General features: G+C 43.3%; 1 protein-coding gene across 5 annotated transcripts in view; it reads left to right on the top strand.

The window, feature by feature from the left end:
• LRRC8D (leucine rich repeat containing 8 VRAC subunit D) overlaps positions 1–11841 on the top strand; it is an 82144-nt gene extending 70303 nt beyond the window's left edge. For 4 of the 5 annotated variants that reach the window (XM_073357115.2, XM_073357114.2, XM_073357113.2 and 1 more), the window contains one exon: positions 8961–11841. In XM_073357115.2, the coding sequence (XP_073213216.1) occupies positions 8963–11536 (2574 nt within the window). In that variant the 5' untranslated portion in view covers positions 8961–8962 and the 3' untranslated portion in view covers positions 11537–11841. Of the gene's footprint in view, positions 1–217; positions 1808–8960 lie in introns of those variants that run through there. The other variant, XR_012160419.2, reaches the window with a different exon arrangement.
• Positions 11842–14836: the final 2995 nt, after the last annotated feature.

Below are 14836 nucleotides of genomic sequence, written 5' to 3'. Positions count from 1 at the left end.
AGCTCAGTGGTTTGAGCCTTGGCCTGCTAAACCCAGGGTTGCATCGCGAGCACCCAGGAGACGATGACAGCTAGCAGTTGTACTGCACTGTCTGCTGGCAAGCACCCAGGAGACAACAACGGCTAACAGTCGTACTGCACCGTCTGCTGCCAGCCTACCCCTTCCTCCCTCCGTGAAAGCAACGGCTGACAATTGTTTCGCGCCTTTTTCCGTGCAGGCGCCATATTGCTGTCAGCATCGGCATCCTCTCTCCGCTTCTGCTGCCACTCTGCTCTCCTGCAGACGCCATACCACGGCAAGCATGGAGCCCACTCGGATCACTGCAGCAGTTATGACCGTTCTAAATACCATGCGCGTTGTCCAGCAGCATATGCAGAACCAGAACCTGCAAAAGCAGGCAAGTAGGTGACAGCAGCGTGATGAGGAGAGTGATGAGGATATGGACACAGACTTCTATCAAAGTATGGGCCCTGGCAATGTGGACATCATGGTGGTAATGGGGCAGGTTCATGCTGTGGAACGCTGATTCTTGGCCTGGGAAACAAGCACAGACTGGTGGGACCGCATAGTGCTGCAAGTCTGGGACGATTCCCAATGGCTGCGAAACTTTCGCATGCATAAGGGCACTTTCATGGAACTTTGTGACTTGCTTTCCCCTGCTCTGAAGTGCCAGAATACCAAGATGAGAGCAGCCCTCACAGTTCACAAGCGAGTGGCGATAGCACTGTGGAAGCTTGCAATGCCAGACAGCTACTGGTCAGTCGGGAATCAATTTGGAGTGGGCAAATCTACTGTGGGGGCTGCTGTGATCCAAGTAGCCAGTGCAATCACTGAGCTACTGCTACCAAGGGTAGTGACTCTGGGAAATGTGCAGGTCATAGTGGATGGCTTTGCTGTAATGGGATTCCCTAACTGTGGTGGGTGATAGACGGAACCCATATCCCTATCTTGGCACCGGAGCACAAAGGCATTGAGTACATAAACCAAAAGGGGTACTTTTCAATGGTGTTGCAAGCACTGGTGGATCACAAGGGACGTTTCATCAACATCAACGTGGGATGGCAGGGAAAGGTACATGACGCTCGCATCTTCAGGAACTCTGGTCTGTTTCAACAGTTGCAGCAAGGGACTTTCTTCCTAGACCAGAAAATAACGGTTGGGGATATGGAAATGCCTATAGTTATCCTTGGGGACCCAGCCTACCCCTTAATGCCATGGCTCATGAAGCCATACACAGGCAGCCTGGACAGTAGTAAGGAGCTGTTCAATTATAGGCTGAGCAAGTGCAGAATGGTGGTAGAATGAGCATTTGGACCTTTAAAAGCATGCTGGCACAGTTTACTGACTCGGTTAGACCTCAGCGAAACCAATATTCCCACTGTTATTACTGCTTGCTGTGTGCTCCACAATATCTGTGAGAGTAAGGAGGAGATATTTATGGTGGGCTGGGAGGTTGAGGCAAATCGCCTGGCCGCTGATTACGCGCAGCCAGAAATCAGGGCAGTTAGAAGACTACAGGAGGGCGCAGTGCACATCAGAGAAGCTTTGAAAACCAGTTTCATGACTGGCCAGGCTACGGTGTGAAAGTTCTGTTTGTTTCTCCTTGATGAAAACCCCCACTCCTTGGTTCACTCTACTTCCCTGTAAGCTAACCACCCTTCCCTCCCCTCCCCCTTTGATCACTGCTTGCAGAGGCAATAAAGTAATTGTTGCTTCAAATTCATGCATTCTTTATTAATTCATCACACAAATAGGGGGGATAACTGCCAAGGTAGCCCGGGAGGGGTGGTGGAGGAGGGAAGGACAAGGCCACACTGCACTTTAAAACTTATTGAATGCCAGCTTTCTGTTACTTGGGCAGTCCTCTGGGGTGGAGTGGTTGGGTGCCCGGAGGCCCCCCACTGCATTCTTGGGAGTATGGGTGAGGAGGCTATGGAACTTGGGGAGGAGGGCGGTTGGTTACACAGGAGCTGTAGCGGCGGTCTGTGCTCATGCTGCCTTTCCTGCATCTCAACCATAGCCGGAGCATATCCGTTTGATCCTCCAGTAGCCTCAGCATTGACTCCTGCCTTCTGTCAGCAAGCTGATGCCACTTATCATCTTCAGCCAGCCACTTATTATCTTCCACCAGCCACCTGTCCTCGCGTTCATATTGTGCTTTCCTGGACTCTAACGTTGTCTGCCTCCACGCGTTCTGCTGGGCTCTTTCAGTGTGGGAGGGCTGCATGAGCTCAGAGAACATTTCATCGCGACTGCTTTTTTCTCGCCTTCTGATCTTCGCTAGCCTCTGGGAAGGAGATGATAGTGTGAGCATTGAAACATTTGCAGCTGCGGGAGGAAAAAAAAAGGGAGAGTAGTAGTTAAAAAGACACATTTTAGAGAACAATGGGTAGACTCTTTCAGGGTGAACCTTGCTGTTAACATTACATAGCACATGTGCATTCGGTACAAGGTCGCATTTTGCCTCTTATATTGGGGGCCTGCCAGTTTGGTGTGAGAGATCACACATGCAGGGCCGGCGGGCAAAAGAATTCAGCTTGCAGGCAGCCATGATAAGCCACAATCTTTTGGCGTCTTTAACCTTCATAACATGTGGGAATGGTTTCAAACAGCAGCGCCCTCATTTCCCATACCAAACAGCCATTGGGTTGGCCATTTAAAATGGGTTGGCAATTTAAAAGGAGGGGCTGTGGTTTTCAGGTTAACATGCAGCACAAACCCAACTAAACCCCACCACCCAATTCTCTGGGATGATCGCTTCACCCCTCCCCCCACTGCGTGGCTAACAGCGGGGAAGATTTCTGTTCAGTCACAGGCAAACAGCCCAGCAGGAATGGCCACCTCTGAATGTCCCCTTAATAAAATTACCCTATTTCAACCAGGTGATCATGAATGATATCACTGTCCTGAGGATAACACAGAGAGATAAAGAACGGATGTTGCTTGAATGCCAGCAAACACTGGGACCATGCGCTACCATGCTTTGTCATGCAATGATACCAGACTACGTGCTACTGGCCTGGCATGGTAAAGTGTCCTACCATGGAGGTCGAAATAAGGCTGCCCTCTCCAGAAACCTTTTGCAAAGGCTTTGGGAGTACATCCAGGAGAGCTTTATGGAGATGTCCCTGGAGGATTTCCACTCCATCCCCAGACATGTTAACAGACTTTTCCAGTAGCTGTACTGGCCGCAAATCAATCATTAAACATGCTTGCTTTTAAACATGCCTGCTTTTGTATTATATTTACAAAGGTACACTCACCAGAGGTCCCTTCTCCACCTGGCGGGTCTGGGAGCCCGCCTTGGGTGGGTTCGGGGGTACTGGCTCCAGATCCAGGCTGAGAAACAGTTCCTGGCTCTCAGGGAAAACGGTTTCTCCGCTTACTTGCTGTGCGCTATCTTCAACCTCCTCCTCCTCATCTTCCTCATCCCCAAAATGCACAATCCATTGATGGAGTCAAAGCACAGGGGTGGGGTAGTGGTGGCTACACCCCTTAGAATGGCATGCAGCTCATCATAGAAGTGGCAACGTCTGGGGCTCTGACCCCGAGCGGCCATTTGCCTCTCTCTTTTTTTGGTAGGCTTTCCTGAGCTCCTTAAGTTTCACGCAGCACTGCTGTGGGTCCCTGTTATAGCCTCTGTCCTTCATGCCCTTGGAGATTTTTTTTCAAATGTTTGGGCATTTCATCTTTTGGAACGGAGTTCTGATAGCACATATGCATCTCCCCATACAGCGATCAGATCCCGTACCTCCTGTTTGGTCCATGCTGGAGCTCTTTTGCAATTCTGGGACTTCATCATGGTCACCTCTGCTGATGAGATCTGCACTCACCTGCAGCTTGCCACACTGGCCAAACAGGAAATGAGATTCAAAAGTTTGCGGGCCTTTTCCTGTCTACTTGGCCAGTGCATCTGAGTTGAGAGCATGGCCAGAGCGGTCACAATGGAGCACTCTGGGTTAGCTCCCAGAGGCCAATACCGTCAAATTGCAACCACACTACCCCAAATTTGGCCTGGCAAGGTCAATTTCAGCGCTACTCCCCTCATCGGGGGAGGAATACAGAAATCGATTTTAAGAGCCCTTTAAGTCGAAGTAAATGGCTTCATTGTGTGGACGGGTGCAGGGTTAAATCGATCTAATGCTGCTAATTCGACCTAAACTCATAGTGTAGGCCAGGGCTAAGATAAAATTCTATCATCTTGACTATTTAGATTGGCCAAGTTAATGAGTATTTTGTTGGAAGGTTTAGGTAAGGAGAGGAGGTTATTCATCAAAATACAAAGATTTCCTGTAGATAGCTTTCTTGTATATTCCAGTTATGTATGTAGCATTAAGCTGTCATGTTGTAATAGCAGTAATTGAAATGACTAGTTTTACATCAAAACTGAACTTAACGACACATGCTTAAAGTAAGTGTCTGCCCTCTAAACTCTGTGCTAGGGATTGAAAATCACTGAAAAACATCTTCGGGAACCAGGACTTTCTAGTTCAGTCCTGGACTATGGTGTCAAAAAAGCAGTGCTTCGACTGGGAGACTGGAGGCCTGTTTACCATTCAGTGTCTGATGAACCACAAGGGCAAGAAGTAGATGGTTTATTTAACCACAAGAAATCTGGTTCTTGGCTTTCCAATGAAATGGTATGTGTTCTCCAATGTTCTAAGATGCCAACCTACAGAATAGGCTGCCCTGGATCTTTGCACAGAACACCCATTGACTTCAACAGGAAGCCTACTATAGCCAAAGTGTTGTTTATGCCCCTGGTTTTCTAACTCCAGGCCTCAGATCCAAATTTATACTATAGTTTGTCCCCCAATGCAGAGTGAGTCTGATATTCCTATTTTAGATTAACATCAAACCTAATCCCTATCCCCAAAATGAAGATGAAAAATGGTTGTGAAAGAAATTGCTTTCCAGCTTATGAAAGGGTATTTACAAACTATAGAACAAAAACATGTTAAAACTGTACAAGTACTTAAAGCTGGCCTTTTTAGTAAAATAATCATAAAAACAGTGGGTTGTATTTGGCAAACTTACTGTCCTGACTTCAATTTAAGTCTCAAATCCTCCAAATCTGCAATAGATGGAATGTAAAAAATTAGCATTGAAGTATGAGTTCAACTTTTATGGTTTTAGTTCAGTGAAACTGAAAGAGGAGAGTGAAGACTTGTTGTGGAATATATCAACTTCACTTGCGGCTTGTCAGAATGTGACTTATGAACTGTGTGGGTTTTTTATTTTGTTTTTGTTTTTAACTCAGGGCGCCTTTCAGGTGTATATTTTAGAGGTGGGGAAAGGAGAGCTGGTTTTCAGTTCCTAGACGCAACAATACTAGGTAGAAACTGTCTGCCTCTCTTTTTATGACATTCTGAATTTTAGATTGTAAAATAACATCATTTTCCATGTTTCATAACTGCTAATCTCTGTTGAAACAGCAGCTCTTCTTTCAGATTAGCAGCCGTGTTAGTGTGTATTCGCAAAAAGAAAAGGAGTACTTGTGGCACCTTAGAGACCAACAAATTTATTTGAGCATAAGATTCCGTGAGCTACAGCTCACTTCATCGGATGCATTCAGTGGAAAATACAGTGGGGAGATTTATGTACATAGAGAACATGAAACAATGGGTGTTACCATACACACTGTAACCAGAGTCGTCACTTAAGGTGAGCTATTACCAGCACGAGAGCCGGGGGAGGAGGACCTTTTGTAGTGATAATCAAGGTGGGCCATTTCCAGCAGTTGACAAGAACGTCTGAGGAACAGTGGGGGATGGGATAAACATGGGGAAATAGTTTTACTTTGTGTAATGACCCATCCACTCCCAGTCTCTATTCAAGCCTAAGTTAATTGTATCCAGTTTGCAAATTAATTCCAATTCAGCAGTCTCTCCTTGGAGTCTGTTTTTGAAGTTTTGTTGTTGAAGTATTGCCACTTTTAGCAGTTCTTCTGTGGGTTTCAGTAACTTGAAAGAAAAGAGAGCTGTTCAGAGAGCTGAATGCTGTTCTTGTGTAAAGCTCTTGTTACATCACACTGGCTGCAGCCTACAGTAAGAGGATTACAGCAACTATCAAGTTTACTGAAATTTTTGAAATAATTTTGTGCATAGGACAAAGTCTATAATTATTTAAAAAAAAAACAACAACTTGAACTCTTGTGCTCTGTCTCTATTTTACTCATTTCTCCCCCAGCTCCCTGGATGACTCTTAACTTGCTGATGGTGGCCAGTTTTCCGTGTTATACAAATGTTCTCGTGGCATCCTTTCTACACTGTGAAATTAAGCCCTTGGTGGCAGTGGTTTTAGGAATAGGTTCCCCTAATCTGAAAATGGCTTCTGCTAGTATAGACTGAATGAAACCATTTTCAGCATAGTTAGCCTGTGTCTACAAAAGGAAGGTTTTGAGAAAAATGCTGCTATTGTACTACCCCCAGTAGCAGTAGTACAATGGTGGGAATGGTAGAATAGACTGGCAGCTAGTTCTCTGCCTTCTGCATCGGCTGACCATGCTCAGTGTAGGTCTAGCTGACAATGGGCAAAGCACCAGTAGCTGTTGGTGGCCCGTCTTTGCTAGCTGTCTCACCACTGCTACCGTTCATGGTGGAGAAATTTTATAAAAATTCTAGTGTAGACCAGACCTTGCAGAAAGTATCTGAGACCATCAGAAGCCTCATTTCAAAGCCCCTTTGAAAGATCTGTACAGGAAAAAACATTATTAATATTCTTTTCCTTTCCCGTGCTGGGTGGGATGGCCATTGTGCCACCTGTGACCTCAGCCGTGAGGGATGGGGAGGATCATTATATGTTTATCTATCTATATAAATTACAAATGACTAACATACAGTGCCTGGTTCTGGTCCCATTGAAGTCAGTAGGAGTTTTGTCATTGACTTCAGTTGGAGCAGTAGTGGGCCTTTCCAGCCTGGGGATGTATTCTCTTTACTGTGGAGGCTGTTTGCTTTGGGATTCCCCCAAAGCATTCATGGGTGCAGGAATCCTTGGTAAAATGGCTCCAGGAAGCCACGTTGAGTGGATGGTGTCAGTGAAGGCCAGCATCAGTCTGGAGGTACTGGGTCGCTAAGCAGATGACTAGATCCACCAGGTTTGTGGGTGGCCCCCACACCTTGTTTTGACAGAAAGAGGGAAGGAGAAAGGAACATGCTGTCCTCATCCCCTCGTACAGATCCTCATGGAAGACTGCCTCCCACAAAGCTGCTTCCTGAGAGTTTCCCCACAGGAGGTGATGATGTGGGCCCTGGCTTTCGTGTTCTGGCTACAGTGTAGGTAGTTGTAGCAGCATGATGCCTCTGACTCTTCCATTCTGGGCCCCTATTTTCAGGTGCCTATAACTTTCTGACTAAAATTTGGCTTTGGCTGAAATGTCACCTGCTCATTCTCAGCCTAAAGGTGAACTCTTTTTGTAAGAAGTTGGCCAAATGGAATGTGGCCAGTTTGAGTTCTGCACACTGATGTGAGCAAGAGGCAACTATTAATTACACTATTTGGCTTGCAGATATTCAGTGTCTTAAAATACAGTCCTGCTATAAACTCCGTCCAAGCTTACTTGACAAGTATGAAGAAATATGGATTAGAAATAACCAAGTGATCACATGCTGTGCATGTACACCTGTGACTGTACCCCCTAAGTAACAAACAGCAAACTGAGGTGTACTTGTGCATAGATCTGAACTGCCACACTGTTAAAATAATTAACCCAGCTGGTCCATCCTAGGCCTGTCTGCTTTGGATTCTCCTAGTATCCTGACTGGCCATTCTCACCATTAGCTACTCCTACTATGTTAAACTGACTATGTGATACAGATTTCCCTTCCTCTCCTCTCCCCCCCCTCCCCGCCGCTTGTGTGGGTCTATGTGATGCATGTGACACATGCACTACACAATTACAGTAGAAATTACAAATTTTAGTCATGAATAAAACAGTTAAACCACATCCTGGTTGCAAGGGAAGTTTATTCTTTGCACAGATAAGTTCAACCCTCCAGACTGCATAATAATAAAAGGAAACAGCCTATTTGATGGGCAGTAAACTATGCTACAACAAGGACTGGGTGGGAATCCAAATCAGATTTACAGTTCCAGGTAGCAATGGATAAAATTTAATTGGAAAAATAAGTCTTGCAACTAGTTTGCTATCTAAACTGATTTCCAGATTGTCTTTTTTTTAATTTTCATTAACTGAGAAATATCCATTTTCCAGACTATTTTAAATAGTTTGAATATCTTGCTATAAAATAAATAAAAATATTGAAAGCAGCTCTTTTAGTGTAGTATTTTTATATAATAGTTGAAACATTAACATTGCTAAGACATGAGTGGTGATACCTAAGGAAAAGGATCGGATAGCAAAGGAATGAAATTTATTGATTTTTTTTTTTAGCTTATTTGAATGAATTGGAAATGAGAGGTTTTGTCATATTGTTATAAGAGAGTGCAGAGTGTTTTGCAAAATGTTTTCTATTTTTTATTATTTAAAATATTTTTAATTAACACTAATATAGTGCATATTCAAAGTACACAGTCCAATCACTTTTACAGAAACTGATTTTCACAAGGTATATTCTATTTGCTAGTCACGTTTTTAAAATATATCAACGACAGCTCTTAACAGTCCAGATAGTTATATCATACAGTGCAAACCTTTCACTCTTGTAATATTAAGTGGTGGCTCTCTCTAAGTATAATTTGACAGTAAGTAAAGAGAGAGATTTTGTTGTTGTTTTTATTATTCTAGAGACACCGTACACCCTTGAAAGGATCCTGCCTGGCTTGCTTCCATTTTATGGGGTGGTGGACAATAGCGTACAATTCAACAAAATACAAAGAGCAGTGGAAAACTTTTTCAGATTCTACATATCTTGTGATGTTATGCTGTTCAACAGAAAAAAAATTATACCAGTCTGTCAACAACAAATGATAGTAACGTATGTTTTGTTTTGTTTCAGGAATGTTTACCCTTGCAGAAGTTGCATCACTTAATGACATTCAGCCAACTTATCGCATCCTGAAACCATGGTGGGATGTATTTATGGATTATCTTGCTGTTGTTATGCTAATGGTTGCCATCTTTGCTGGAACCATGCAGCTGACCAAAGATCAGGTGGTCTGCTTGCCAGTATTGCAGTCTGCTGTAAATTCAAAAGCACAACCCAGCATATCAGGGAATGCTGATGTTACACCAGGATTTGAAACAACCACTGATCAAGATAAAGGAATGGCAATGAGAACAGTTTCCTTTGAAAGTGCACCTACCATAACACCAGACATACCACTAAGCAGAACGACCTATTCTCAGTTGCAATCTACTGTATCAAATCAGGAGCCGAAGAATGAGAAACAGGATTCTTCAGGCCGAAAAACCAATTTGGATTATCAGCAATATATATTTATTAACCAGATGTGCTATCATTTGGCTCTTCCTTGGTATTCAAAGTATTTTCCCTATCTTGCTCTCATACATACTATTATTTTAATGGTCAGTAGCAATTTTTGGTTTAAATATCCCAAAACATGCTCAAAAATTGAACATTTTGTGTCTATATTAGGAAAGTGTTTTGAATCCCCTTGGACTACAAAAGCATTATCTGAAACAGCATGTGAGGACTCTGAGGAGAACAAACAGAGACTAACGGGTGCCCAATCCCTGCCAAAGCACGTTTCCACTAGCAGTGATGAAGGAAGCCCAAGTGCTAGTACGCCCATGATAACCAAGACTGGCTTCAAGTTTTCAGCTGAAAAGCCAGTTATTGAGGTTCCCAGCATGACTATTTTAGATAAAAAAGATGGAGAACAAGCCAAAGCCCTGTTTGAAAAAGTTCGAAAATTCCGAGCCCATGTGGAGGACAGTGACTTGATTTATAAACTCTATGTTGTCCAGACAGTCATCAAGACAGTCAAGTTCATATTTATTCTTTGCTACACAGCTAACTTTGTAAACGAGATTAGTTTTGAGCACAACTGCAAGCCAAAAGTGGAGCATTTGACTGGCTATAAGGAATTTGAGTGTACACACAATATGGCTTACATGTTGAAAAAGCTGCTTATCAGCTACATTTCTCTCATTTGTGTGTATGGTTTTGTCTGTCTGTACACACTCTTCTGGTTGTTTAGAATACCCTTAAAAGAATATTCCTTTGAGAAGGTCAGAGAAGAGAGCAGCTTCAGTGATATTCCTGATGTCAAAAACGATTTTGCATTTCTTTTGCACATGGTAGATCAGTATGACCAGTTGTACTCCAAGAGATTTGGTGTCTTCTTGTCAGAGGTAAGTGAAAACAAGCTGCGTGAAATTAGTTTAAACCACGAGTGGACATTTGAAAAACTTCGGCAGCATGTCTCCCGCAATGCACAGGATAAGCAAGAGCTGCATCTCTTCATGCTATCAGGGGTCCCTGATGCAGTGTTTGATCTGACAGACCTGGATGTGCTGAAACTTGAGCTGATTCCTGAAGCAAAAATCCCAGCTAAAATCTCCCAGATGACCAACCTTCAAGAGCTTCATCTCTGTCACTGCCCTGCAAAGGTTGAGCAGACTGCTTTCAGCTTCCTCCGTGACAACTTGAGATGCCTTCACGTGAAATTCACAGATGTTGCAGAAATTCCTGCTTGGGTGTATTTGCTCAAAAATCTCCGTGAGTTATACTTGATAGGCAACTTGAATTCTGAAAACAATAAGATGATAGGGCTTGAATCTCTCAGAGAGTTAAGACACCTTAAAATTCTCCATGTGAAGAGCAATTTGACCAAAGTCCCCACCAATATCACAGATGTGGCACCGCATCTAACAAAACTAGTAATTCACAATGATGGCACCAAGCTTGTGGTACTGAATAGCCTTAAGAAAATGATGAATGTAGCTGAGTTAGAACTACAGAACTGTGAACTGGAGAGAATTCCACATGCCATTTTCAGTCTGTCTAATTTACAGGATCTGGATTTAAAATCAAATAGCATACGCACAATTGAAGAAGTCATCAGCTTCCAGCACTTAAAAAGACTTACTTGCTTAAAGTTGTGGCACAATAAAATAGTCAACATTCCTTCCTCCATTACCCATGTAAAGAACTTGGAGTCACTTTATCTCTCCAATAACAAACTCGAATCCTTGCCAGTCGCAGTGTTCAGTTTACAGAAACTCAGATGCTTAGATGTAAGCTACAACTCAATTGCAGCAATTCCAATGGAAATTGGATTGCTTCAAAATCTGCAGCATTTGCATATCACAGGAAACAAAGTGGATATTTTGCCAAAACAGTTGTTTAAATGTGTGAAATTAAGGACTTTGAGTCTGGGGCAAAACTGTATTACCTCGATCCCAGATAAAATTGGTCAGCTCGTGCAGCTAACTCACCTGGAACTGAAGGGAAACTGCTTAGATCGGCTACCAGCTATGCTAGGACAATGTCGGCTTCTCAGGAAAAGCGGGCTTGTTGTGGAAGATCACCTCTTTGACACTTTGCCTTCAGAAGTTAAAGAAGTATTGAATCAAGACACAAGCATCACCTTTGCTAATGGAATTTAAAAACAGGTGTAATCCTCAAGCAACTGACTTCCAAGCAGCAAATGCTAATGTACAAGTTATTACAAGATCATGAATTTTAGAAATACTGGAATCTTTATAAGAAAGAACTATTAGCAGGATGATAGGTGATGTAACTGAGTGTTCAGTGTTTGTAGCATTTTAAATGATCATTTCCAATTTTTTTGAAAGAAAAAACCCTTAATCTCAATTCTTTTTCTTTTAAATTGTTTGTAACTTGGATGCTGCCGCTTTTGAATGTTTACAAATTGCTTGCCTGCTTAAAGTAAATGATGGATTAAATTGATGACCTTTTTCTTACTATATAAGTTATTCTTTAATGTCTGGACTTTATTTCCCCCACCCCCCCCAATAATGCACAAAAGTAAGTGGTTTCTACTACAGTATTATCCTAAAAGCACTTGCAATGCACATTGGTGTGTAATGTAGTGTTAATTCTCATACATTTTTAAGGAAACTAATCTTTGTAGCTGCTGCCTCACTAACTGAGGACGTATGTCTGCATTTGATGTTGTGAACTGCTGCAAAACTTCCAATTGTTTTACAAAGGGGTATGTGATTTGCTTGTGGGACCAAAGCTCTCCACATCCCTCACCAACAAGGCCTGATTTTTTGGATGGGATTCCCATCATAATCCACCAGTACTAGAGCCCTCGTCCTTTGCACACAGTGCAATTTCTGCTAAGCAGTGAAGGCCTTTCCCCATTTCAGAACTGATTTGTGTTGCCCCACTGTGCTCCCAGATACTGCTAACTGGAGTGGTGATAGATGGTCAAATGTAGATCTCTACAACTAAACTGTTGGATTGGCCCTAGGACAGGTACTGAACTTCATCATTTTGAATTGTTTTGCAAGGTGATGGTGGAAGGTCTTTAGATAAAGATACAGTGGTTTTACTACTGCTGCTTTACTCCTCTGCAGAGCCTTCCATCCAGAAATCTCACCATGCTCTAGAAGTACTAATGAATGTTTTGTCTTACAACACCTGCGCAAAGGAGGTGGGAATCAGCCCTATTTCTCAATTGTGGAATGTGAGACACAAAAAGGCTATGACTTGCCCAGGTGCACACAGGAGGCCTGACAGTCTGTGCTTTTAGCCGCAAGATAATCCTTCCTCCAAACAAATCCAATTTTGGGGTCATTTAAGCATTGAAAATGTTAGCACAGGAATCTATAAACACTGCCAGATGAGGCATGAAATAAATTGAGAAAAAGCAGCCAGCAGAGTGTATTGTTTTTCAATTGACTTAGCATTGCCTGAATCACTACAGAAGTAAATGCAGAAGTGTAAACTGTTAATCTGCAAAATCACCTGCTGCAAAGCTTGTCCACTTAAGTGCCATCTACATGGAAATAATTACTGTGCTGGGAGATCTGATTACAAGTTAGACTCCTGTAATGGCTAAAACAGTTCTCTACTGAAGAGTGGTTGGGTACTGAACTGTGCTACAGCCTTACTAAAATCCAAGGGCCTGATTCTCCTCATGCACCAGTGCTGCTGTGGTGGAACTCCACTGACTTCTGTAGAGCTACTCCCGATTCATGTCACTGTAAATAAGGGCATGTCTGCATTTGAAACTTGCTTCCGGTTTTGTGTATCTGTGTTAAGTGATCTGCAACAAGTGTTGCATGAGCGGTTCAGACGCATGACATTATTACCTCGTGATTAAGGTAGGTTTTGCCTTATATCAGTTCTACCATAGAGCACAGCAGTGTTTTGAAACAAGCATTCAGCATTCTGGTCAGGCATCCCATGGTGCATTGCTCTGCTTCTGTGCTCAGTGCTTTCTGGGAGTGTTTGCATTATGGGACTGTGACATTTTGAGGATCGCTCAGGCCAGTAAGGTGCTCTGTCAGTGCCCATCTTGGAACTTCGGGTGCCATAATGCTGTGCTGCTATGGCTCAGAACCCTGGCACCAGTAGCCCACCCCCAAGCATAAAGGTCTCAACCTGGCCTGTACCAGCCTCGTTGTCACTTGCAGGCTGGTGTCACCTGATGGCCCTTGTCACCTGATGGCCCTTCCAAACCTAAGAGTTCCCAAATCCGTCCACCCTGAGTTCTTGTCTACCAGACACTCAGACTTCCCCCTCTGGTTCATCACTCCAAAGGTATGAAACCTGACCCCCAACACCAGCTTATTTGGGCACACACACTCCACACAGTTTGTACACCAGAGACTGCCTTGGGGTAAAAATAAAGAAGTTTATTTAATAGAAAAATCACTGATTCAAAGATGAAATAATAAGGGAAAGCAAACACCAGTTACAGAGAAAATAAACATAAAGACACAACTTCAAGCTTTGCACTTCTATATTATATAAATTTCCTTTTCTAACACAAGTTACCTACTGCCATTGAACAATTTCCCAGCATGACCACCTCCATACAGGGGATCCAGCATTGACAGGCAGCCACTATCTCCTCCCAACCTTCAAGACTGTTCCTCCAGTTCTGGATCAAGAGCTCAGTTTCAAGCCTCCTTTTCAAAAAGACTTTTTTCCTTTTTTTCCTCCTGGCATGGTGACCATGGTTATGTGGGTGGGGAAATTCTAGCCGGGGTGTCTGTGTTCTCCCATTAACTTTGCGGCCCATCATTTGTCTTTTTCTGGGTTGAACAATGCTAAGTGTTTGGGGCTAGTCTCATTGGGTCAGGAAGCAGCCCTTTCTTGCTTGGCTGACCACTCCCCTGCTGTGAGATGGAGGTAAAGCTTTAAGAACCCAGTTCTCTATATACATAAATTCATAACCACTATGTCTATACATATCTTGTGATGACCATCAAGCTCAGAACATTACAAGCTTCCATAAAAGACCTTACTCAACATATTTTTATACATAATAACATTATATACAACCAGTTGATTCAGTTATTTATTCTTTGGAGTCATATCCCTGGGGGTATCTGTACCCTGATCGTCATGGGGATACCTACGGAAAGGCACTAGAATTCTGAGGCTTGGGTCAAACTATGTATTTGCCATGATTCCTCTCCTTTCACCCCATCATACATTGGGCTTTGCAAGCCAATGCCTTCTTTAAAGCTCTGTGAGGCAGCATGAAGCACTGGTGAGCTCTGCAATCATGGTGATGACTATAAACAGGCCACTACAGGTCTGTGTACAGTTGTGCAATGACCTCACAACCAGGCAGTAAGGCACCAAGGGATGAGGCTCACATTGAGCAGACACTTCTCCTAGACCTTTACATGGAATGCTTCATTCAGTGGACTGCTGCTTTTTCTGGGCTTGACCAACAGGCATGGACCGATGGGACAGGATAG

The sequence above is a fragment of the Lepidochelys kempii genome, chromosome 8 (genome assembly GCF_965140285.1).
Source record: "Lepidochelys kempii isolate rLepKem1 chromosome 8, rLepKem1.hap1, whole genome shotgun sequence".
Taxonomy (NCBI): Eukaryota; Metazoa; Chordata; order Testudines; family Cheloniidae; genus Lepidochelys; species Lepidochelys kempii.
Note: the sequence above shows the minus strand (reverse complement) of the source record. Positions and strands in the feature narration are given on the sequence as shown.